Source organism: Branchiostoma lanceolatum, chromosome 8 (genome assembly GCF_035083965.1).
Source record: "Branchiostoma lanceolatum isolate klBraLanc5 chromosome 8, klBraLanc5.hap2, whole genome shotgun sequence".
NCBI classification, from domain to species: domain Eukaryota; kingdom Metazoa; phylum Chordata; class Leptocardii; order Amphioxiformes; family Branchiostomatidae; genus Branchiostoma; species Branchiostoma lanceolatum.
Window position 1 is genome coordinate 13,238,690 of NC_089729.1, and position 27,128 is coordinate 13,265,817.

The following is a 27,128-nucleotide window of genomic DNA, read 5'->3' on the forward strand; positions in this document are numbered from 1 at the left end:
GAGAGGCTGCCATTCGGCGCCAGCAAGTGACCTCGATACGACCTCGACCCTAAATGACCTCGCAAGGTGTTTATGCCGTCCAAGTCTTCCAACTGATCGCCTAATTATCTGGCACTGTCACCGCACAATACGGGAGTCATTTATCAAATCTATCATCTTCCACAAGATCTGGCTTCGTCGATAATTAGGGGTGGCGTGATCGGCATCCTGGCCAATAACCTGCGAATGCCGCCAAATTTGACCAATCATAATCGTTCATTATAATGACGTATCCTATTTTTAGGACGTACTTATACGTTGAACACCTTGGAGGTATTAATAGGCGGAACACCCGGTTCGTCTGTACAGTCGAAAAGTGCATGGATAACTAGCTGACATAACCGACTTCGTCGGCAACAAAACATAACTGTAAGTACTAGTCCTGCCAAATCATACATTTTCCTATTTTTTAGCATATCGGCAATATGATATAATGATCTAACACGTTTCGGTAACACACCGTTAAGCGTTGCCAGGATCCCCCCCCCCCATGCAGAACCTCATCACATGTAAGTTGCAACTGTCATGTGCTTCTTGCCTTTGGGCATCGCAGTGACAAAACCACCAGAAACCCTCTCAGACAGCACTGTCTCGTCGCGGACGTCCACAATTTTTGTGTACCTGGCGTAGATTGAACGTTTTTGTCGAAACTCCTCCAGTTTGAAGATTCAACGTCATCAACTACAAACAAACCGGTTTTGTTGAAGCATCAGTGTTTTTCAACACTAGGTAGTTATACAGTTCTCGTTTCATTGACTTTTTCTGAGTAAAAGCCTTTTGTCGGAGGTGTGGGCAGATACCAGTACAAACGTGTACTCTTATTAGGCGTATACCAGTACAAACGTGTACTCTTATTAATATCTTTGGGCTTCCTCAATGATGTGAGTTTTCAGATCATTATCAATAGAAATTTATATTTCGCTTATCAAGTTCGCAAAGGGATTATTGGCTTTGGTGCTAGTTTGGACATATAAAAGCCGAAAAACAAAACATACACAAATATAAAATCCCGTAGGCAATCCCTCACCATGGAAACCAGTCTTCAAAGCCTCCAACTCCACTATAACAGACAGTTCTCAATCTGACAATATAAGCAGCCTATGCACATATGGATTAAAATGTTCCCGATTCCGCTGGTCATAAGGTGTGTGCTGGCGCGGCCGTCAAACTTCTAGGGGTAAGAGTACCAAGGTCACTGGTTCCTTTGTAATCACTCGGTGTCCAGCACCGAAGGTGCCTTCATCGCTAGATTTCCAGTGACGCAGTTTTGCCATCTCTGGGCGTCCAGCAATGAGGCGACTTCGTTACTGGAAAACTTCAAATTATCACTGGAAACCGAGGGATGAGAGTACCTGCGGAGCTGGAAAACCATTGATGACAGATATTCACCAGAGCTAATCTAGTGACGATAGATTCCGCACCGTAAACCGAGCCAGCTTCCGATATGCAATTTACGCCAACGTAAGCGTCAATTTACGTAACGTTACATTTACAACAAAAGGCCGGAATGCAAATTCAAGTGACGGCCGATCACATTACTACACTCAGTACAAAAAGTTTGGAAACTTAACTTATGTTCGATCATATCTCTGTTGTTTCTTGATCTATTTCAATGATTTACATATCATTGAAAAGCTTGTGTGATCTTCTTTCCCATCATAACAAACTTATTATGGTTAAATTAATGCAACGAGCACCAGACCTGCTTATGCGAGCGGGTCACATAAAAAGTGCCCAGATTACCCTACTTAAGTCAAACGCTCAATTCAGTATTTTTTTCTTCTGCTGGTAGCACGTGGCTTGTGTACGAGGGTAATATGAAACTTGAATCAGCAAAACACATTAATATGAAAGCCATGGTTATTTTTTTAGTCTTCATCCAAACAACAAATTGCGTAAAGGAGCCTCAGTTATGGTGAAGGTGGCTTAATATTGAATACACAAGCCATGTGCTGACACCACAGCCGTGCACATCCTCCTCATGCTTCTCACCAGTTTTGTTGCACGGTCCCTGGCCAATTTTCCACAAGGAGTCGTCGCAGGTCGTATCGTTCTGTTGATCATTCTTGCATGCACAGCTCGGCCAAGCTGATCAGTGATCACAGAGTTTCAGAGGTGTTCAATTGTGTTGAGATCTGGGCTGCAGGAAGGCCATTCTATCCTCTGTATTCCTGCATCTGAAATGACTCTCATTCTGTATGAACGTGCACTATATCTTGCAGAATGGCACTCAGTCTCATATTGCAGAGGTAAGGATCTAGGAAATGTGACTGGATGGAGAATGGTGTCTCTATATCTTGACACATCGAGGTTGTTTAGAATGATTAGCCTGGTTTTTCCTCTGGCAGTTGCCCCACACCATGACGCTGACTCCACAAACACTATCAGTCTATCTGTGCAACAGTCAGCATAGGCTTCTCCTCGCTGCCCCAACACTTTCATTTACCCATCCAACAGTCAAAATAAATCTACTCTCATCTGTAGCTGTGAACTTGACATTCCTCCACACACTGTTTCATTCACGATGCGGACGACACCACCCCAAACGGGTTTGGCGCAGAGCTGAGTATGTAACACTAGCAGGAATATTTTGGCACTTTTTTCTATAGCCCACTCGCATAAGCAGGCCTGGTGCAATTATAATGAGTTGAGTATCTTAGGGAAGGAAATTACACAAGCTTTCCACCGATATATAATGCATTGAAATTGATCAAGAAACTACGGAAATATGATCAACCAAAGTAAAGTTTCCAAACTTTTTGTGCCTAGTGTATATTTAACTAGTACTCTAACAATAATTTTAGGGTGTAACTAAGACTGTGAATTTAAAGGGAAAAAACGCACCATAAATTATTAATGTCCTGCACATAATGTCATGTACACCTTTGTGTCGGTTTCACACTCCACTTCCCTAGATCACAAATCACCATGGTGATGGTTACAGGTAGCTAAGTGGTTTGAAGTCGGCGGTTTTATATGGTATTTTGATTAGTGGCGGTATAATGGCAGTGGACGTTATATCAAGGCGTAACGCACCTGGTTTGTACTGAAGAGTACAAGCTGCATAACCAGATTTATATGATCCACTCATACCGAGAAGGACCCCTACTCTTTTCGATAAGTTTATTGGTTTCTTTCACGTGCTTGAGGTGTGGCTCTCCTCAAACACAGGCACTCCATTTAACGTCCTATCCGAGGGACGTCCCTAACCTAAGGTAGGTACTCATTTTCACCTGAGTGAAGTGGGGAAAGTCGTGTTAAGTGCCTTTCCCAAGGGCACAACGTCAACGGGACAAATCAGGGAACCCCAGATTCCAACCCGGTACCTCTGAGTTCTGGGGCCAAACACCCTGCCACTACGCCACCGCGACGCCATGGTGCACGTGTTTGATGTTTGCAAGGTCAGTCACTAATGACCCGACATCGTTTATTCTCACCTGACTGCACGTTGTATGTATATGGTAGGAAGGGGTAGAAACAACCATGTAAGACGCGAAAGGTGAGAGTAATTAGTTCGGTATAAGAACAGCAGGTAAATACGTTGGAAAAGACACAAAACTGTGCACATGTATACAAAGATGGGACAAGTTGTGAGAGTAGACACGTTGTGTTACCTCTGGTGTTGCTAGTGTTTGTGAACTGTCCTTCAGATAATTTGCAGGGAAACCACTAAATACACCGCTTGGGGGCGTGTTCCGTCCAAAGTGATCTCTCCCTCTAAGCATTTAGCAAAAAAAGTTCGTGTCGTCAAGTCACATGCTATGTAGATAATAGACATAACCATCAGGTTACCACTTTCTTAAATCATTTCTATAGATATGTTAACAAATGGTACTCAGTTAAAACATGTGTGACCTTAAAGAACGCTTAAGGCTTTCGAAAATCAGTGACATCGAAATAAGTGTAAATATCGTGGGTCATGTTTATGGTAATAGTAGCATTAGAATTAGCAAATCACGCACTAAAAAATGCAAACGGAAATAATCTATCATGTAAACAATCCAATCATCAATGTCTTTTTAAGATTTTCCATACCATTTTATACCGGATTTGTGGACCTAGGTAACTTGCGTCTCCTACATAATTGCCTAATTACCCTAGCCTTGTACTGACACCTGATGGCACGGGGAACCATCAATATTGTATCTGTCAAAGACAACGTCTGACTTCGTCGAAAATTAGGGCTGGCGTGATCTGATGTCATGACGAAAGCCGACGAAAGCCGTCACATCTGACCAATCACAATCGTCGATTAGAATGACGTTTATGCCGATTCTATTAATAGGAGCTATATATTAGAATGTTGAACGCGCAGTTCATCGGTACAGTCAGCGAATGGACATCTAGTTGGCATAACTGACTTCTTTTGCGGCGTTAGTCCCACATGACTGCACATTGAATACAAGGGGAAGAAACAACCGTGTATGTAACTGGAAGTAACTATGAACAAAATGGCATAGGTTCAGTAAAGGATAAGTCGGTGAAATGCGATGGAAATTCCACAAACTGAGCACTGTGTGCAGAAATGTGATAAGCTCTGGCAATCAAGCTAAGGCAGGTTGTGTGAAATCCTGAATCTCAGACGCCTGGCCCACTTCAAGATATATCCTAGAGCGCAGAAGACGATCTACATGAAATCCGTCAAATTGGACATTTTTCAACGATCGTTGACAGATAGCGAATTTCATAGATTTAAAAAAAAAACACGAATATTGTTTTACGACTTGTGGGGTTGGTTGTCATACTTTTACATTTTGCGTGACATTTGCAGTCTAATTTAGGTCGCAGCGAGGTCGTAGTGCTAGCGCGATCGCCGTCTTGAGGAAAATTGATTTGACGCTAGTTTTTTTTGTGACCTCGCAAGGAGTTTCTGCCCCCAAGTCGTCAAACTGATTGTTTAATTATCTGGTAGTGTCACCGCATGGTACGGGGGGTCATTTATCAAATCTGTCAAATCAAAGATCTGACTTCGTCGATAATTAGCGATGGCGTGATCGGCACCTTGGCCAATACCTGCGATTGCCGTCAAATTTGACCAATCATACTTGTGCATTAGAATGACGTTGACGTATCCTATTAATAGGAGGTATTTATACGTTGAACACCTTGAAAGTATTAATAGGCTGAACACCCAGTTCGTCTGTATAGTCGGAAAGTGGACAACTAGCTGTCATAACCGACCTAGTCGGCAACAAAACATAACTGTAAGTATCCTGCCAAATGATACTTTTTCCTAATTCATTATACTGACAATATGATTTAGCACGTTTAGGAATGTTTTCTATCGCTAGAAATAATGTGTTTTTTGTCGAATTTCAACCCTCGTTTGTAGATTATGCTTACCGGCCCGCTCTTTTCAAACGTTGAGGGTTGTCGGTTAATTGTTCTTGAAGCGTAATTGGTCCATTTACGCTATCCGTTATTCTGAAGCGTAAGTGACAAATTCTTCGTGTCGCGTAATTAAACACAGGATTGCCAAAAAGTCACAACAAAGTGTCCGGTTGTTTCGGTGCCTAATTTTCCTTGCCGACCCATGAAAACAAGGCAACGATTCAATGAGCTAGTTCAAAAAAAACCTTTCGCAAGAACAAGTCAATTCACCGTTAAGCGTTGCCGCACCAACTAAATTTACCACTAAGCGTTATCAAGATCCTCCATGCAGACCCTCATCACAGGTCAGTTAGTCGCAACTGTCATGTGTTTCTTGCCTTTGGGCACCGCAGTGACAAAACCACCAGAAACCCTCTCAGACAACACTGCCTCGTCGCGGACGTCCAAAATTACTGTCTGTCTGGCGTAGATTGTACGTTTTCGCAGGAACTCCTCTAGTTTGAAGGTTCAACGTCATCAACTACAAGGCAACATAAGGTAGTCATATAGTTCTCGGTTAATTGACCTACGGAAAAACCTTGTGTCGGAGGAGTGGGCGAAAACGCCTGTGCAATCAAACTTCACTATCTATGGGCTTCCCCAAGGATGTGAGTTTTCATCATCAGTAGAAATTTATCTTTCGCTTATCAAGTTCGCGACGGGAGTATGGACTTTGTTGCTACGTTGAACGTATTATAAATGCCGAAAAGGCAAACATGCAATATAACATCCCGTAGGCGCTCCTTCCTAAATAAAACCTATCTTAGGCCTCATCGAGTTAGTGCCCCTGTTCTGTGCTGTAAGTTGGGTGCAGCACATCATGATTTGTGACCAATAGTGACGCACCTATATCATGCATGGCCTTTAATAGAGTGAAATAGTACAGACTAGTTCAAAGATCCGGTTGTTCTATACATGTAACATGCATAATACTTTATCATTTATGCATACTTGGTGCAGCTATAGACTAAAAAGTCGTAATGGATTTGCCAGAAATGGCCGTTGGCGTGTCTTGGGTGTGTTGTGGTAGCCTAGCTATCTGACACCCAAGGCAATAGATCTTTATCTTTCATGACAAACTTTTTCATGCTAACTTATCCTCCTTGCCAGTATTCTAGACATGTGCCTCTTATTCGGATTCAGATGATTAGTTCCAGTTCAACCTTATGGTCTGTCTGTGAAGTCTGCTATGAAAGACATTGTGCAGTCCTCAACTTATGTGATAGCATGGCTTAGTATGTTTTAGCAAGGATAACCTCCTTGGTTTTAGCCATACACTATATTTTCATGTAGGCTCTTCAAACTATCATAAGAGTATACATATATATTCTCGTATGATTGGCTCGTTGCATGTAGAGCTAATGGACATAAACACTGCAAAGGGCTAGTCACTGAAGACCAGAATGTGGTGAAAACACTCACGGCCAAATACGTCAAAATACCCCATTTGAAGCCTCATTGAATCAGTAACCTGTCAACTTGGGTGCAACAGCTTTTGATTTATGGTCAGGTTGAGTACCCATGGTATCCTCTCTTGCATAGAGTGGGGGTTTTAAAGATAAAGGTAGATGTCTCAGGATTGTTTCATACAACGTCCGAGGTCTGGCATGGGTACGGGTGTCCATGATATCTAACAATTTTGTCCATGTTAGATGTCAACCGACAAGTATGTTTTTCTACAGTAAGGGCCAGTCATTCCCCCAGGCACGCTTATTGTGCATGTAGTTTTTACAAAGCTACAGCCTGAGAGTGTGTACATTTTCATGGCCACAGGAGGATACAGAAGTAGCCTGGCTGCCGGACGTTTGTAGATTTACTCTGATCTCTCTCGGTCGTTTTTGTCCACGGAAGAGACCGAAGCAACTGGATACAATTTTGAAACAGTCAGACGTTTTAGACAGCATCTGCTATCTTTCGTCAGTGACTAAAGACAGATCTGGCAGAACCAGGTCTTATACCAAAACTGTTTCGCGAAATCACCTGCCTTGAATTTACAATCAATCTTGATCAATAGCGCTGGTTTAATGTTTCTTGTTGAGCACGCTTAGAAGATGTGTACTAGATCTTCACAAATCTTCACCATCGACATCCAAGGGTAGTCGCGACGATGTTTTTTTCACCGTAATCAAATCTAGCTTCTGCTTTTTAACCTCACGTAGGGCGTATTAGCCATGTTGCTATAATAGATATGTACGCTGTAGAGATAACCTTTCCATGGGCAAACCCAAATCATAAGGCTTTATCATAACGAAACCTATAATCCTCGCACCATTTTGTCCGGCCGACGCCCTTTCGCTCCCTTTCCTTTATTCATTTTTTTTTCCTGATTCCTCTGTCGAAAGCTTTCTGAAAGTCGATGAAGTTTATGAGCAAGGGGGTTTCATTCAATGCACTGTTCAATGATGCTCAGCGATATGGTACAGTACTATCACTGTGCAAAATATGAGCAAAATCGACTTTTTGATCCCTGCTAGTAGTATACTATTGTTTCATCCATCCAGACATTTCCTGTTAAAGGGGAAGCCTGCACTATAAAACCACCCAATAAATTCAGCTTTTTCGTAAACTCCCAGAGTCAGTCTGCTACTGACTGTCGTGGTGTTCACATCAGTGGAGGCCTGGATAAGACAGTGACTAACACAAGTTACTTTTCGATACACTGTTGAAATGTAACAGACAGCAGATAAGGAATTGAAGTCGTATCTGAAGAAGTTGAAAACATAGAATTATGCACTTTTATAATCAGAGTTGAAAGTTAAAATTGGAGCACAAGGTTGGTTTTCCAAAAAGTGGAAGTTGTATATGGTAGAAGCCTTGATTATGTAACATCTACATGTATCTTGGTCATACAGAATTGTTTGACAATGTTTCCTTGAATACCAGTAGAGAAATATTTGAATTTTGACCAGTATTATATGCAAATATGCTCCAAATATGTTTTCAGCTAGTAGACAATCTGGGATTTTTATGAGTTTATGTAGTTATGTAGTTCACCCCTCAAACTACAGGGAAGGTCACAGTGGGGTGTACTTCCTTATTGCGTTACCCAGGGTAAGCCGGTCTCCTCTTTATAGTTGTTGTCAGGGTACCGGTGTTCCGAATCCGGGGTCAAAAATCTGACACGCGCGACCGCGGGAGTGAACAACGTGCGCGCGGGGAATTTTTACGATTTTTAAACGGCAACAACTCAGAAAATTGGTGAGGTGGGTGAAATTTGTATTGATTAATATTTTCATTACATGCATTGCAAAAATATGCTACATAGATGCCTCCATTGCTTCAAAAATGTGCATGAAACATGGCCAATGCGGGAATTAGTGACCCAGCGAAGTGATTTGGGCCTCTCTTAAACTGTGTTTTTGTTATTATCCAAATGTTTGATTGTTTTACGTCTGTAAATATTAGACATCCAGGTCACATGAAAAAATAATAAAATTGAATCTTTACTACTGGATAATTAAATTTTAATCTCAGACGTCTCAAAATGCCCATCCGACGTTTTTTGTCATTTGAAACTGTCATCTGAGATTGAAATTCAGTTATCCAGTAGTAAAGACTCAGTTTTATTCTTCTTTCTTCGTTTGATTGTTTTGTAAATATTCTATATAATGCTGTACATGTGACGACGAGGATATTCAAGTTAAGTTGCATATAACTTGAATCCGCCGCCACTTCGTTTTGTCCATCTATTTATGTTTGATTTTTGTGTGAATAAGACGAAAACATTTGGTGTTGTTACACAGGAACAACCAAGCAACAGACCTAGCAACCATGGGCTGTTGTTCTAGTGTACCAGAGGTAACGTTTAATACTATGCTAATGTATGAAGTTTAGGATGCAAAGTTTCTCGGGGTTAAAGTCACTATAAATTTAGAAAATCAGTTGGAACTTGAAAAGCTTTATAGTGTTATTGAATATCCAGCCATTCATATTTCCAATCGTCACTGAATGAATAGATTTTGTACGACAACTAAGAAAATACCATTATGTCCTAGGCATGATAGTATCTTAATTCTGTTTCCTTTTGTATCTGAATATAATATCTATTTGATTTTACACTTTGGAGTTACAATTTTGTCAAAATTAACTCTCATACGTACATTTGGGGGCTATGTGGACCCTCAACTCCTGTTTTTGTAATATATGTAAAGTCATACAAAAACTAACCTGCAAGCAAAAATGTCATACAATTTAAGATCTGCATAGTCACTCTAAAATCACACACATGACCATTTTGGAAGCAACAAGTTTATAGACCGATTCCATAGCCCCGCCCACCTCCGAAAGAACCTACAAATAAAAATGAAACACTAAAATATAAAAATTTGACGGACACGCGGTCACTCTCTCATTGGACGGATAGCTAATTGTCATGGACAGTCGGGATTGTTCTATTGAGATTGTTAAAATCTGTTTTTCTCGTCCCGCCAATAGGGAGGCAGGGACACGGCGCTTGTGAGAGTGAAGACGGGAAACTACCAATGCGCGGGGACGGACGGAAACGTCTTCATTGCTCTGATTGACAGCGAAGGAAAGAGATCACGTGATATCCGCCTGGACTCGCCGTGGAACGACTTCGAAAGGGGCACAGTCATGGAGTGAGTTCGCAATTTTCAAAATATGGCAATTTTCAAAATATATAGAACTTAGAAGAATATGTTTTACGTGAGCACTGAAACGCACAGCTGCTTTCGAAAAGTCACTGAAAGTCCCCACTTGGCAAAATCTCAGTTGCGAATTAATTCAATGCAAATCTGTGGTTTCGAACCCCGGACCTCTCGATTCCTGGCGAAAGACCCTACCGATTGCGCCACACGATTGCACCACATGATGACTGCTTTATCTTTAATACTTCAGGCTCAATGTGGATAATGTTGACGTCCGCCCTCCCATCAATGAAGTGGAGGTGTACCGAGATGGAACTGCTCCACGCGACAACTGGTACTGTCTGTCCGTCTCTGTGAAGCTACAGCCGGACCTTAACGGCCCAACGTACGAGTTCCCAGTCGACCGATGGATCAGGGCAGGTCAGTGGATCAAATTCCGTAGGTCTGAGGGCGGGGGGTTGATCTGAGGAATTGCATTCTTCATTTTGGATGGTGACATAAATGCAGTGACCCCGTGTAATTGTTTGGGAATTGTGACCTTAGCATAAGGGAGCTTCAGGTCTCTACATTTTTATCTCCATGAAAAATGGGTATAGTTTTGGGTGTGTCTGTGTGTGTGTGTGTGTGTGTCTGTCTGTCTGTCTGTGTGTTTGTGTTTCCGCACTACTGTAGTCAACATAACTCAAGAACCTCTTAATGGATTACGATGATATTTGATAGGTGGGCGGGTGCTGTTTGATAGGTGGGCCCCCTGGTATGTGACATTGGTACTGCAGCAGAACTTCCGTTTTTTGTACCTTTTGACCTGGACGTGATATGGTCTTGATTTGTGGGTGGTAGGTAGCTTGTGATGTAATAAAGAAGTGGTGTAGGTTTGGGCCCCTTAGTTTTTGTACTGTGTTCTTCTTTTTCACGTTATGTCTACTTGTTTATGAGAATGTAATTCAAAACGTGATATGCTGTCATCTGTAGGTGAACGAGTTTGGGTGCCCCTTGGCGGTGCAGTACTACCCCAGTTCGACCGGCACCCAGAGAACCGTGAGAGAGAGCTTCAGCAGATGAAGCAGCGTTACGCGTCCTTCACTCCTAATCAAGGCCTGCTGCCTATGGTACGATTATAGACAATTCCAGGCTGTCAATCAAAATTATTGATTCGGCCAATACGAGAGCGTGATTGATCGCACGATCATCAGCAGACGTGTCCGCAATTTTGTCCATCGATGGGTTTGGGCGTTGCTTACGTGGCGTAGCTTATCATCGCAAATAAGGTTATGTCTTTGGTGGCGTTTGTTTTTGGCTGTGGTTTAGCAGAATAACTCAATAAGAAGCTACCGATGGGTCGTTCTGGAATTTGGTACGAGGGCAGAACAAGTTTTGGGTCTCCTAGCGGTTTTCTATGGTACCGCAGCAGAACGTCCGGTTTTGGTATCCTAGGTTCTAGTTCTGAACATGCAATAGCCACGTTGTTTTATTGATATCTAAAATAAACTGTGTTGTTCTGGGCCCTCTAGCGGATTTAAATTCCCCTTGCAGCTTTAGGCTTGTTTTTGTCCCAAACTTTGGAACTGGATACTTCAAGAAGGGATGCATGTTGTGTCTGGTATGTGATTTCACAAAACCACTTTGTACCTGCATTGATATTGTCCTAAATTTGATTTGTTTTTCATTATGTTTCACGCATTTAGTTGCGACAGCTACCGCCGGAGGACGAGTTTTCAGCCCGACAGAAGGTACACGTATCATCATCGTACACGTATAAGTGTGTTTATGTAGATATATATGGCAGAAGCTTAAATACTGTTATCAATGAATCATAATTGTATAGCCAGATGCATACTTGCCTATTGCACGTGTACTGTACATATTGCATGTGTATTGTACATTTCGCAGCAATTTGTTTTAAAAAAACGCGAGCCGTGGCGAGACCGCATTGCACTTCCACTAGCTACATTTGTACTTGAAAAAGCATTACGCTTCACCTCAATTGAGGATGACTGCTTTACCTTACTAATAATAATAACAATAATAACTTTATTGCACAACAATTGTACAAGGTACAGAGTATGGCATTCACTGGTACATACATAACATTCTATTAGGCTAATCCGTCTATCTTATACAATATGGTGTAGTAGTATGGGATGACAATGGGATTTTACAATTATTGGAGGAGTTTCTAACGTCTAGACATTCTTTTATATATTTCCCAATGTATACCATGCATGGGTTGTCACATGTCATCATGTACTTAAATTTGCTATTCAAGTCCATTGAGATAAATCCTGGTAAGTCCGACGATAGCATTGAGTATAGTGCTTGTTCAATACGTCATAACGGTTATGGTGATGCCGTCATGCAGATATGAGTAACGCGCTAAGGTTTGAAGCTTCAATTGGAGATCTAGTGGATCTTTAGTATAAGTGGGGCGTTCGTCTTAGTTATGTTTGTGTAGTTTTTAGTACTGCTGTAATATTGAACACTCACATTCTAAAGATCCAGTACAGTACCGGTAGATGATACCATAGGCCGTATGTTGTGTATAGATAAGTTTGAATAAGTAAGATTGTACTCCAGTTAATTCAGTTCAATAGGTTACTCTGGTAACTATGAATACTAGACCCGGGTACCCTTATGACCACTCTGAATTCAACTATAGATCCATGCCACTCTACCAACTAGCTGTAATAGCGAAAATTTAAAAATTTAAAAACTAAAAATACGCATGTCACCTAAGTATGGAGATGTGTATCATCATACAAGTGCATTATCAAACATAGTTTCAATTTTCTACAATAACCGGGAGAGGGTCAGGGCAAATCTTTCTTGAACCGACCTCTCTCACTAGTATGAACTCTATCTTTATAACGTCATCATGTTTATAATTACATTCACCAAGATGGTTATATTTTTGGGAGCGTGTGTCTGTGTGTGTATTTTAATTATTGGGTAGGCCGAATACTCTCTCTTCGCAGCCAGGGGCTGAATTGCGAGGAGCGCACAATTGGCGGGGCTAGATCACAAGGGTCTGTAGCGAATGCCATTCGGCGCGCAGGTGACCTCAATACGACAATTGTCCCATGTGCGGCCATAGGACTGTAGGTTTTGAACCACTCACACCGGGAAGGCCCCCTCCTCTTTTCGATAAGTGCGGTGGGTTTAAGCACACCTCAACGTGTTTGAGGCTCTCCTTAAACACGGGACCTGCATTTAACGTCCTATCCGAGGGACGTCCCTAACCGAAGCTAGGTACTCATGTGTGTGTGTGTGCGTGTGTGTGTGTGTGTGTGTGTGTGTGTGTGTGTGTGTGTGTGTGTGTGTGTGTGTGTGTGTGTGTGTGTGTGTGTGAACACGATAACTCGAGAATGACAGTGGGTGGATTGTTTTGATATTTGATATGTAGGTAGGTCTTGATGAAATCTTGAAAATGAAATGGTTACATTTTGGGCCCCCGAGTGACTTTTACTAAGGTACTGCAGTGGAACTTCCGGTTTCGATATCTTTTGATCTGATTTGATTTTTGATTGCAGGATGCTATGCTTCAAGCGGGGATCACATTAGGCGTGAAGGATCTGCCCCTCCTCATTGAAGATGGGCGGTGGACATCTTTCGAGAGTATCACCCAAGCGTTCCCTCAAGGCAGAATCCCGAAAGTGAGGAAATCTCACGGTAATCTCGCGAGACGATCACATGACCCTCTCGCGAGATTATCATCATTTATCACGTCCTATCTACGACATGTACCCACTTATAATTGCCTTAGCCACCAATTTTATCTTAATGATTTGAGTCTTCGGGTAGATATTTTTTTTTTTTGTCCTCAAGGGAAAGGCCGACTGGAAAACCGATGAGCATTTTGGCGCTCAGCGTCTCACTGGAGTTAACCCCACGTCGATTCGTTTGTGCACGGAGATACCGAAGGCGTGAGTATAGATCTAGAGCGTCTTCACTCACTTTTCATATCAATGGAGCAGACAGGTGCTGACCGCCATGTTGGTGTCATCAATTTGCATTTCAATGGACCGTAGCTCAACTTGTCACAGTATTTTTGTGTTTTGTCGCCAATTAGTATGCAAGTTGTTAATATGTATTCCTCTGATATTCCTTTTGTTAAGCTGGAAATAGCCAGATCGATGGTATCGGGATCGCTTGACGATTCGGAAATGAAACTAGCTATGTCCGCCTCTATTTTTATGTCACCGCTAGTGTCTTCAGCTTGAAGAATTTCTACACGCCAGTACGTAGTACGTGTCGTATCCAAAACCGTGCCTGTCCAGTTTCGTGCCCATTCACGGTAAGGGCTAGATTGGGAAAGGTTCTGGATAGTCCCCGTGTATCCAATAACATGCTTTTGCCCCAGGCACTATCCAGAACTGTGCCTGGGCACGGTTCTGGATAAAGCACGGTTCTGGACGCAACATTAACAGTGCGCCTTTGTCTCAACCGCTTGATGCACAGGTTTGGCGTAACGTCGAAGATGGTCAAACCTTTCCTACAAGGCCTGTCTCTGGATGCAGCGATGCGAAAGAAGCGTCTTTACATTGTCGATCACACCAACATGAAGATGACATCATTTGCGAACAACAAACCTGTAAGTCCAGCCTTTAGTCTCATTTGTACAGTATGCTTATGATCGACTCGTCATCATCATCATCATCATCATCATCATCAACTGAAAAGAAAAAACAACTTTATGTTAAGAAATTTTAAAGTAAAGTGCGCGTGAAGGTTCATATAACCTTTATGAGGCCGTCGTGGCAGTGGGTTGTTAATCCACCGTGTCTTGAACATTGTATTGGAAGGTCGAGCATAACCTTTATCTACCACTTCGCCTTTCTAGCCAAAGTCACGATGTACCCATTTTAAACCGGTACCTGGGAGGAGTGGTGAAAGACGTGTAACGTGCCTTTACTAAAGGACAGAACGTCTAGTCAGGAATTCCATGAATCGTACCCCTGCACTCCTTGTGTCCGCTAGTCTAACAATTCGGCCATCCGAGGCCACATTTAGACTCTTAGAATACTTGTACCTAACGTTAGTACCTAGAACACATTGACAGTGCGTGCAATTCTTGTAAAAATTGAATTCACAAATTTTCAACATTTACCAAGAAAATGCAATATCAACACTTGGCCCTTGTTCATTTCTACTTTTCTTGGAAGTGTCATCCTGAAGCTGCTTAGTGAAATTTTAATTAGATCATTTTGTTTAAAAGAAAATCATTCTTTCACGTGTGTCCTATATACCACGCCATAGCATCTTTTGTAATTGTGTGGTGGCCATTAAAACAATAAAAAAACTACACCGTATTAGATTATCAGACTGCTTAATATCAGTAAAGAAGGTATCCTCAATTGAGGTGAATCATAATGCTTTTTCTAGTGATAGTACAATGCGGCTTCGCTACGGCTCGCGTTTTTGGCCACCCCCACTATTCTCGATAAGTGTGTTGGGTTCTTTTACGTAAAGAGGTTTGACGCTTGAGGCTTACACCCGAAGCTTCCCCATACATGGGGACGCCGGCTTTACGTCACCATCCGAAATGGCGAATGCAATCCCTTACAACATTTCCGAGCTCGAGTAGACCACTGAGGATCGAACGCGGGCCCTAGGATACACGGAATTTGATCCAGATGGCGAAGCAGCAGGGTTGCGTTACCGCTTGCGCCACGGGGACATGCATATCAAAATAAATCGTAATTCTTAAGAAGAGTAGACTTTATTTAATTACCACATAGACTTCCATCCCTCCATCACTATATTCAAACATGTTTCATTCCTAAATTTATATTGATTATGTCTTGTCGTGCATAAATTGGGAATCCATAAAAAAATCTTACCCGTACCCTGAAGGGCCCATCCAGTAGTTTAAATGACTGAATGATGAATAAAATTTAGACATTTTCTACATCTAAACGATCATGCTCACCCCACAGATGTGTGCTCCTTATGGACTGTTCTTTGTCAGAGACAGCGGGGACCTGGTTCCTGTGGCCATCCAGCTGTATCCTAACGACAAAGAGAAGAACCCGGTGAGATTTGTCACCATTTCTCAGGGTGATACTGACTAGTACTACATGCTAGGTGTCGCTGCTTACAGCGAGGTTCCAAACGTATTTTCAATAATACAATGGTAATTATGTGGGGAATAGTACCAGCAAGTATTTAAATGAAGAAGGTGACGGACGATCACCGAAACGTCAGCTGTTGATGGTGTAGTCAAGTCTAGTCAAGTCAAAGTTTCTTGCACAACGATTGTAGCTTTACATACATGTACATGTTAAGTCATTCCATGCTAGCAGTTGTAGAAAATACGCTTTAGCTTCTATGTACCATTGTCGAACGAACATGTGCACTCTGAATACTAAGTATTATTTGAGACTTATTTGTCTGAAACCGTCCAATTATAGGTATTCTTGCCTGACGACCCGCCTTACACTTGGCTGCTGGCAAAGATGTGGTTCAACTGCGCAGATGGGAACTACCACGAGGCAGTGCCTCATCTTGGTTAGTAATCCCCCTCCCCCTTTGCAGTACCAAGCAAAGGCAACGTGATACAACGTTAAACACCAATTATATATTGTTTGTACTTTTGTTTATTCATGGTACTGCAGCGGACCTTCCCGGTTTGATATCTCGTGTTTTGGACATGCTATGGTCACGACTTTGGGCTGTAGATAGCTGTTGTGCTCGGAAATAAGTGATTAAGTTTGGGCTTCCTAGCGGCGAGTTCAAAAATTGCAGGGGCGTTTTTGTCAGCATTTTCAGAAGATGATAACTCAAGAAGGGTATAACGGATTTTTATGATTTTTGGTATGTAGGTAGCTTACACAAATATGTACGAAATGAAATAGACATTATGCAAAATAGGAGGATATTTGCATACTTCATGAGAAGTTCTTTCATAGCAGTTCTTTTAATTAATCTGTTTACCCGGACATGCTGTGGTCTTGACATTTGGGTGGCAGATGGCTTTTGACAAGACAAAGTGGGGCAGGATTGGGCCCCTTAAATTCTAATATTGGAACTACAAGGGTGTTTCTTGTCTAAATATTCCAAAGAGGCTAACCGAAGAAAGAAAAGATTTCCATCAATTTAGGCATGCAGGTAGCTTAGGCAGGGTTAGGGATGTACATAATTAGATACATATTATGCAAAGAAGGACTTGATATGCATAATTAATTAGACATTCTATAATTCCACTGCTTTCCATTTCTGGACTTCAACAAATGTAACATGTAATTCATGGTAGATGGAACATAAACCGATACCAAACATGCAAATGAGGAGCTTATTTGCATAACTAATACAAAAAAGGCAAAACCGCTTCATGATAAATAATGGGAATTTCATAATTGTGACATGTGTAAGTCAGTTGAAGGTGAATATCATCATGCATGGATCATCTAAATGGCCATTTGCATAAAATTAACAAAAGCTCTAAACATTTCATGGAGGTATGAGGTCGCCGAGTTGATTATGCATATTCAAACCTTTCTATGGTAACGATACGCATAATCGAGTGTTTGCATAGCCACCATATCGTTTGATTGAACCTGGAAAAGTGATTTCTATGAATATAGTAGTGAATAGATACATACGTGCGTTTTATGACATAACTACATGATTGTAATCGAATCTGCAAATTAAAATGTACCTAGCAACTTCTGGGTTTACATGGCGGATAATATATACGTCAAAGTGACGTGAGTGCATCCTGCTTGAGGTAAATGTAACATGTACATTTTTATCTTTGTGCTCTTAACAGGATTTACCCATCTATTGGTTGAGTACTTTGCTGTTACGGCGTTTCAGAACCTCGCGCCGGCCCACCCGATCCTCCGCCTGATGCAGCCGCACTTCATCTACCTTTTTGCTATCAACCAGTGAGAGGCATTGCTATGCTTATATAAGTCAATTACATCAAGCACAGCGGTCACATAGCGAATATTAAATATCTTCCCAATTTTGTCATGTTATGGGTGGATATGAATACAAAACTAGTCTTTTATTGATAACGGCATACGTAATCAAGATGCAAAATAATACAAATGTATGTTATTTATGTTGTGTGTAACGATTAAATGCTTGTCAAAAATACAAATGTAAGGTGCATTAAAACATTGTTAAGCCAACATAGATTTTATACATTGTAGCGTGTTATTACGAAAATATAAAAGATACATTCAAGGTATGAAGGCTCGTCCACACTTATGCGTATATTCAGGTCCGTAGTATTTCTTTGGTTTAGGTAAAGTTTGCGGCCGAAGAAGTAAAAAGTGTGAACGGGTCCTATAGCCTAACGGCGTTGATACTTTTCTTGTTGTATAGGCTTGCACTGGAGTCACTGATCAACAAAGGTGGTGGTCTGGATCTAGTTACACAGATTGGCGTGCCCGGCAGCTTTGAGCTTATCAAAGAAGAGTAAGTCATGCATCGAGGTGTGAAAGAGCATACATGTTCTGCATAGGGCGGTGCCCATCTCTGCTTATTTAGCCCTTGGGTCACACAGCATTACGCAATCACTATACACTTTTTTTTATATACACACTTTTTTACACTTTTTTTTTACTATACACTTGTAGTGGCTCGTTTGTGTTCAAGTTTTATTCTCTGCCCCAAAGTGCTGGGTGCTATGTTGAGAAGTTAGTATGTGTCAATTTTGGTATTAGCCCACGACCTACCAAATGCAAGAAAAACACTGCACCTACTAGGCCATTGCATCAGATAATGTTTTGTTTACTCAATTATATACCAAACGTGTTATTGCCAGTAAGTAAAATCCTCCAACGATGTATAAGGCAATTAACCGTCAGCAAAAATTACTTATTTTGCTTGGAAAATCATTCATCATTAACAACTAATATTTTTGGCGACGCCTCAGGGGAGAGCCAAATTTTTACTATATTGTGTGCAGATTGCAAGAATTCTAGGAATTGTACAGGAATGTGAAAGTCCATGGGACGATAACTCAAGAATGCCTAGATGTATTGTCTTCATATTTTGTAGGTGGGTAGGTCTGTGTGAGACTTTGTAATAATTGGATTTTGGGCCCCTAGCGACTTTCTATGGTACTGCAGGGGAACTTTCACTTTTCAAATCTCGTCTTCTGAACATGCTATAGTCATGATTTTTAAGTGCTGGATAGCTCTTTGTTAGGAAAATATGTCCTGTAGATTTGGACCCCCTAGCGGCTTTTTTGGAACTGCAGGGGCTGATTTTGACTCAAACTTTGAAAGAGAATAACACAAGAAGGGGATGACGGATCATCATAATTTTTGGTGTGTAGATAGCTTAAGTGATGATTTACATAATCATATGCCAATTATGCAAATCAATATCTGATTTGCATAATTAATGAGGACAGTTAAAAAATCAGCTGAATTCTATTATAGGACTCTCAAACACATGACATATGTAACTGAGAAAGAAATAAATATCGATAGATATCAATTATGCAAATTGATACTTAATTTGCATAATTAATGACAAAATACTATAAATCCATAGTGGTAAATGATGGGGATTTCATTTTTGCACCATTTGGAAGTTCAGTAAATGTTGCCACTATTAGACAAAAATCTTGCATAGAGGGCCTCATTTACATAATATATGAGAAAATGGTACCTTGGACAACTTGTGTTATTTTGGTAGAGAAGGTGATCGACTGATATGATTTTTGCGAGGTCCTTATTTGCATGTGGGCTAAAAACGAAAACATTAACAGAGACCACCGTCGCCATGGCAACGTCTTTTTATGTTTCCAATCTTGTTGTGTCTGCTTGTTCGTGTATTATTGATATTTGGCATAGAATGTCAAACTAATTCTAATTTTTTTCTTCTCTAAATTGGTGATTCACGGCCACAGGCTGAAGACATGGCGGCTTGATGTGAATGGAACGCTTCCACAAGATTTGAAAAACCGAGGGGTGAGAGCAGTTATTGACAACTAAACTATCGAAAACTTTATACAGCTCGTCTTATTGCTCATCTTTACTTGTTTCACCTAAGTCAACGTTCGTTATAGATCGTTGTTTCTCAGTCGCCATCATTCTGGCGCCCAGTCGATTGCGTTGTTGCGTTGTTACAAAAGTTGTCTTAGACTATAATGTATGAGCTGAAGGTTGTTGGACATGATGAATTGTATGCATGATATTTTATCCTGTCGATAAATGTTGAAAAAGTCGGGGCAATTCTTTTCTTATATGCACTGCAAGGATGATTTGATTCTCAATGAATACTAAATCAATACTGCCTAGTTCTCCAGTCGTTTTACGACAGATGAGGGTCAATCATCAATACTAAATTCACTTTATAAGAACGGCCCTTTCAATGTACCATGTATATGTACAAATATGTATATGCTTCTGCAAATGTTCAGGTAAATGATGTGAAAACGTTGCCCAAGTTCTACTACCGTGACGATGCTCTGCAGTTGTACTACGTAGTCTTCAACTACGTCACCAGTGTCGTTGGGCTTTTCTACGATGATGGCAGTAAGTATGCAGATATTACTGCCGTATTGAGTAGCGTGCTTCAAAACTATGTATATACCAGTTGCCTCAGGTACGTAAAATTGTTCTGCGGTATAAGAGTGGTATAAGTTAGTTATATTGTATTGTATTTTTTTAATGTAGTCTCTGTATGTTGTATGATATGGGCCAGGTGCCTGAATTAAAGTTGAAATGAAATGAAAAAAAAAGAGTATATATGCAGTATGCTTTTCTTTATAGCATGGCTCAACTGTCGTGAAAAGCGTAAGCGCCCCAGTTAATTTGCTAGTCATCTAAATCAATATTGTTCATGTACATACTAACCCCCCCCCCCTCTCACTGGACCCGCGGCACGCTGGCGGCGTCGCTGCGGCCGATCGAATTGACAAAGCACTCAATGAATTTCATCGTCAAAAATCAAATCGTTTTAAGCTTTGTGTATTTGTTTGGTCATACTTGTACGTTTTGTATGATATTCTCATTATAAAGTCAAGGGTAACACAAATCCAGTTTAGGACGCAGCGACGCAGCCAGCGTGCCGCGGGTCCAGTGAGAAGGGGGCTTAAGTACTCAATACTAGACATTGGTTGAAGGCATTATTTTTCCTTACTGTGTTCCTCTTTATCCCTGGTGATACCTTAGGGTGTGACTCTTCCTTTCCGTTTGGGTCTTCCTTGCAGCACAATCTAAACTGATCGCCGCGAGAGCCCCTTGGACTGACACGGTTCTCCTCCACGTGGTTTTGGGTCTTCCTCTTTTTTCTCTTTCCATCTGGTCTCCAGTCTAGAGCTACTTTAAGTATTCTTTCGTTTGTTATTCTTAGTACTTGGCCAAGTCATTTCAACCCTCTTGCAAGGCACTGATTGTAATGGATAGTCTTCTAGGCCCAGTTTTGCTATGTAGTCCCTCGTAGTTAGTTACTGGCTAATAATCTTTTTGTCTACAACATCATTAATTTTCACGAGAAGTAAACACATACGAGAAATTTGTTGTTTCGTGTCATTTTTGTTTTCCTGTTTTCCTCTTAGACAAATCTGCCAAGCTGAAGGGAGACTCTGAGATCCAAGCCTGGGCAAAGGCCCTCGCTTCGTCATCTGATGGAAGTATTGTTATCAAGGTAATTCACAAATAGCCTCATTAACGCATTGAACTCGCTTTCTGAATCTCAAGCTTAAGATACTAATCGATGGAGGTTATGAACTATTATACGCCAAAAATAGTAACTCAATCAACTGGATAAAATTTTGAAACAGTCAGACGTTGCAGCATCATCCGCTGTCTTTCGTCAGTGACTAACGATAGGACTGGAAAATAGGTTTTTACCCAAAACTCAGTGAATAGATGTGTTAAAACCTGGTTTTCCAGTCCTGTCCTTTGTCACTGACGAAAGACAGCGGATGCTGTCTGAAACGTCTGACTGTTTCAAAAGTTTACCCAGTTGCTTTGAGTAACTACGTAGCTAATTTTGGCGTATCTTACTGCCTGGATGTCTAACCTTCATCAACTTATGACCTATCGATTCATCCAAATGCCGTTATAATTATAAATGCATTTAATTATTACTGTGTGAAACATAATCTGTAAATGACGCTCGGCGACCGCAAAAAATGCAAGAGAGAATTGTTGAGTCTAGAAACCTTTCATTTCATAACTAAAACTTTAATCTTATTCAACGTAACGAAAAATACCTGGTTAATCAAGATCATGATGCTTTTATCTCGTTTTCCTATCATGCTTTGGTCACGATGTTGTCCTTCACCAATAAAGTAAATGACTCTACTTTATTTTGAAACTTAACCTGCCTATTAGTACATAACGTTATAGAAAATGATCTAATCTAAAAGGATATATAAAAACACCACCATGGCCCATCACTGAACAGACTGTGGCCTGGGGGCCGGTACAAACTTGCGAACACCTTTGACCCGTTACGTCACATTTTCTGAAAGTGACGTGTACCAGCAGCCTGGTCTCGAGTTATCCCTGAAGGAGATCAGAGAACTGGAGTCCCAATTCTTACGTGGGTCGTGTGGCGCAACGGCAGGGGATCAGAACCAAGAGGTCCCGAGTTTGAATCCAGTCATGTCCAAGGCACTTTACACGACTTTCCTCACTCCACTCAGGTGTAAATGGATGCCTGACTTCGGTTGGGGAAGGTCGTTTTGAGGTCACCCGTGGCGCCGAATGGCAGCCGCCCAGACCCTTGCGACAGTTCCACAAAATGCAAGATATGTATATGTTGTGTATTAAGTGTAAACCCTGCATCAATTCAGTGCTAGAAAGGCTGTCATTGCGGGTACTTTCTGACCAATAAAACCATTCTGACCAATAAATCCTCTTCCACAATGATTCTATTCTAATTAAACTCAGGGAGTTCCCGGGAATGGGCGTTTCTCTACTCTTGATCAGCTGATCCAGACCGTCACCTCCATCATCTTCACCAGCAGCGTGCAGCACGCAGCCGTCAACTTCATGCAGTGGGACCAGTACGGATTCGTACCCAACATGCCGCTCATGCTACAGGGGGACCCACTCAGAAATAAGGTTACATACTAGTAATATATATCCTGAATTGCACAATACCTCACTTCAGGATCTGATTTGGCGTTTATATAGGTCTGGAGCTCTGATTTCGAAAATTAAACGCGCCAATGGGAGTATTATGGCAATCAGTAATCACAACCTCCAATAACAGGCTGTTTTAAGTCTGACAATAACTGGTCCAGTGGACGGGTTGATAAAAGCGTGATGTAATTAATCAGGCTAGGTTTTATATGATCTCTAACGACATGCCTTTTTTTCTACCGATCACAAATGACGATTACCTAATCAGGAGGTTAATTGTTTGATTGAGGATATTTGGAGTTTCTTTTAACACTACCAGGTAATCTCACGTTTCGGTGTCTGTCAGACACCTTCTTCATAGCTTCTGACTGGAGTACTGCTTCTCATCGCTATAAGTAGCCGATGTAGGTGGCGCTTTTGCGGCGAGAACGTAATCCCAAACGTGGCTGAGCTTGTATCCCCCCTCTTCTCGGTTCATCACTGGGAGAGGGCCAAAGTAATAGACAGAGTCGACAACAGACGCATTCGTTGGATTAAGGAAGCAGTATGAATCAGGAAGTCGTCACCAGTGATGAACCGAGACGAGGGGGGATACAAGCTCAGCCACGTTTGGGATTACGTTCTCGCCGCAAAAGCGCCACCTACACCGGCAACTTATAGCGGTGAGAAGCAGTACTCCAGTCAGAAGCTCTGAAGAAGGTGTCTGACAGACACCGAAACGTCAGCAGGTGAGATTACCTGGTTGTGTTAAAAGAAACTCCAAATATCCTATGTTCTACCAACCTGATGAAATTATTTTCGGAAATATTTGATTGAGAATTAAAAATTGTACTGATCGCATTGAATTCCCATATTTGTTTATCTTCAAACAATATTTTTTTTAATGTTGTGTAAGACAGTAATATCCAATATGGATGATTAGAACTGATACTGATACATTAATGCACAAGGGCAATCACTGTTAATATTATTTAGTTATAACTGTGGCATGAATGACATCTTATGAATGACGTAGAAGAAAAAAACGGCGTAATTCTCCCCCGTAAAAATGTAGTCGTGGAGCACCTCAGATGTATTCTTTGCATTTGTTTTAATTGCAGTTTGTAGCTGGTCAGATTATCATTAGTCAGTATTCTCCAGGGTACACACATTGAAGGCGAGGATCTAAATTTAAATGATACCCCAAAAATAGTTACTTAAGCAACTGGTTAAAATGTTGAAACAGTCAGATGTTTCAGACAGCTGTCTTTCACAAGTGATTGAAGGAAAGAACTGGAGAACCAGGTTTTCAAAGTTCTGGTATGAAACCTAGTTCTCCAATTCTTTCCTTTAGTCACTGACGAAAGACAGCTGATACTGCCTGAAACGTCTGACTGTGTCAAAATTTTATCCAGTTGGTTGAGTAACTATTTTTGGCGTATCTTACTACCTGGGTGTCTAACCTTCATCAACGTAAATTTAAATGAGTTATTGGATGCGTCTTTCCACAGGATGCTCTGACAGAACAGGACATCCTGAATGCCCTTCCTGGAAAGAGGAAAACGGCTGAGATCAACCTTTTGACGGATGTCCTCAGTGAGCGGGCAACACTGCCTCTTGGAGACTTCCTGGTTTCATACCTAGATGATCCCAATGTGCTGCAGGCCGTTCAAAAGTATCCAATGTTTATTTGCTTTTCTCGTCTTTTTGTTGGAACATTTACAATACACAGCGGCAACACACACAGCTGACAATCATCAAAATAAAATACAAAGCAAGCAAAATACAAGTGTTTGATAATAGATATGAAATAAACAAAGATTTTCCTGCCCATGAAGTTTCAGGAGACTGTAACTGATGGGCGGCAATGATAAATCAGTTCTCATGATATGGAAGCATTTGGTATTTGTAAAAAAAAATGTCTGGACATAAATTAGGATTTGATAATTGTTTGTCGCAGGCAGAGAAGATAATCATCTGAGAAGTACTAGTAACTGAAGTAAAACATTTTCTGACCGTTTCCCAATGTTTCATCGACATACATGAGGTCACACTGACTTCAATCTATGGATGACATCCGCGCGCGTATCAATTTCCGTATGGTTAAAAAAAGTATTTAGCCATACTGTAAATCGTACAGAAAACCCGTAAAAGAGCACATATAGGCATGGAATTACAAAAACATATAGAAAAACGGATACAAATTAATGCCATGCCAAAGTCAATTCCAAAATCAAAGAGAGTGCGAAAAAAGAAGATCAACGAATTCATTGTTTGGTACAAAAGGTTGAGTGACTTCATTAATTTGTCAAAACTTCCTGACAATTTAGATTTCATAATGAAGACAACTTTATTATTTTTTTCCTTCGCACATTCGCATCAGTTTTGGCGTGCCCAAAGAATGTCATCCATATAATCAAATCAGTATTGCCTAACAAAATGACCCAACAACGTCAAGGGATGACATGATCAAAACGTCATGTTTGATTTTACATACAACTGTTAAACGTAGGCTGTTGAACTTATGTCTAACAGAATGGGTTTTCTTTGAAAATGATGTTCCTTTTTAAATGTCTCTAACAGGTTCAAGCAGGAACTAGGTGTTGTCGGAGACAAAATGGAAGCTGAAAACCGAACGCAGCGTCTCAATCCTTACGACTACTTGGATCCGAAGCTCGTTCCAAACGCCATCAGCATCTAGAAAATTTGACAGTGTGATCTGATGGAAATATTAAAGAATATTTCCATCATTACAGGCGTGTCTAACCAGATAGAAAAGACGTTTGTAGCAAGTGCATATATAAGTCATAGCACCAAATATTTACATTTGTATGCATGGGACCTATAAGGAATGAGATTGTAACGGCTAACATATAATTCATCGATTGTTACGCCCCCTTCCCTTGGGAAGTTAAACCGTTCAAGTTATCAAATACGAAAATACATTTAAGTTCGCGTGGTTTTAATTTCGCGCTAAGGCGAAAATGAAGTGTTCGCGGTGGTTTTATGTTTGCGGCATTGATAAAGTCACATACTGCTACAGTATCGGACATAAATGTTTGTGTAGCCTCCATAGCAGGCTCTGAACCGGTCTTTTGGGGGGCTAAATAATATACCTTTTCAGCCAGCCCGTAACCATCAGCCACCCCCGCAACCAGCAAAATGGTTACGGGGTGGCTGATGGTTACGGGCTGGCAAAAGGTGTATTATTTAGCCCCCCCAAAAGGCCGTTTCAGAGCCTGGTATGGAGGCTATGTTTGCGGTGGTTTTAAGTTCGCGGTGAAAAGGTTGACGCGAAAATAAAACCACCACGAACATTTATGCATTTACACAGTAATCTGATTGCATATTCATTTCTTGTAAGATTATTATACAAAACAAGTTATAGATAGATGACTATTGACTGACAGGAGACCATATACATTCAGCTGTCAAATAATTTCGTGGTGGTGGTGTGGCGTGGTGATGGAAAGATACATGGTCAAGTACCTGTTGCTTTTTGATAGCAATGATTACGAGTTGTTTAACCAAGGTGGTTTGACTGAATGGCTCACATATAAAACGACGATTATACAGTGAGAAATCAAATTCAAAATCAATCAATGACACAAAACATGATATGTTGCTCGTTTTCTGTAGTAGTATACAAATAAAGGAAAATGTTTTTCATTCAGATCTATATATGATATCTGAAAGTGCATAATTTTCGTGTTTGCATCATCTGTATCAAGTTATATCCATAAATCAAAAGAATATTAAGCTTGATTATTCCGCAAACTTAAGTGCATATGCACTATTGTTTCGAATTCCGGTCGATGGATCGAACTATCACTTAAAAGTGTCTATAGACCCTATTCACGTATGACGTCATGCTGTGACGATAAACACATTTTCAGAGTTGATTAGGAATTTCCATCATTCACCCAATAGTAGTACCTAATAATCAATGAAGTATGGGATATCTATTGCTGACATTCATGTGCACGAGTTAAAGTCGATATTGATCAAGAACATGACAAGATAGTGAGAAATATGCATGGTATGGAGGAGAGGAAGTCTTCTTCATATTGACAAAGAT

The 27,128-nt window shown here is 40.9% G+C and overlaps 1 protein-coding gene across 1 annotated transcript; it reads left to right on the top strand.

Annotated features, from left to right (window-relative positions):
• The first annotated feature begins 320 nt into the window (after positions 1-320).
• LOC136440887 (polyunsaturated fatty acid lipoxygenase ALOX15B-like) lies at positions 321-26,154 on the top strand. Its single transcript, XM_066437042.1, has 19 exons — positions 321-408; positions 9,153-9,207; positions 9,844-10,007; positions 10,267-10,436; positions 10,989-11,125; positions 11,702-11,746; positions 13,544-13,666; positions 13,839-13,936; positions 14,472-14,604; positions 15,950-16,045; positions 16,424-16,520; positions 17,782-17,899; positions 18,345-18,437; positions 19,882-19,942; positions 20,395-20,509; positions 21,535-21,623; positions 22,877-23,050; positions 24,562-24,725; positions 25,634-26,154. The coding sequence occupies exons 2-19, from the start codon at positions 9,181-9,183 to the stop codon at positions 25,749-25,751; spliced, it is 2,022 nt and encodes a 673-aa protein (XP_066293139.1). The 5' UTR covers positions 321-408; positions 9,153-9,180; the 3' UTR covers positions 25,752-26,154.
• The last annotated feature ends 974 nt before the right edge of the window (positions 26,155-27,128 follow it).

What these genes read in the sequence shown, in the direction of transcription:
- LOC136440887 (XM_066437042.1), top strand. Translation starts at nt 9,181, where the DNA reads ATGGGCTGTTGTTCTAGTGTACCAGAG. An exon ending in ATCAAGGCCTGCTGCCTATG is followed by an intron (nt 11,126 to 11,701) that starts GTACGATTATAG and finishes TCACGCATTTAG; the next exon opens with TTGCGACAGCTACCGCCGGA. An exon ending in GGGACCCACTCAGAAATAAG is followed by an intron (nt 23,051 to 24,561) that starts GTTACATACTAG and finishes GTCTTTCCACAG; the next exon opens with GATGCTCTGACAGAACAGGA.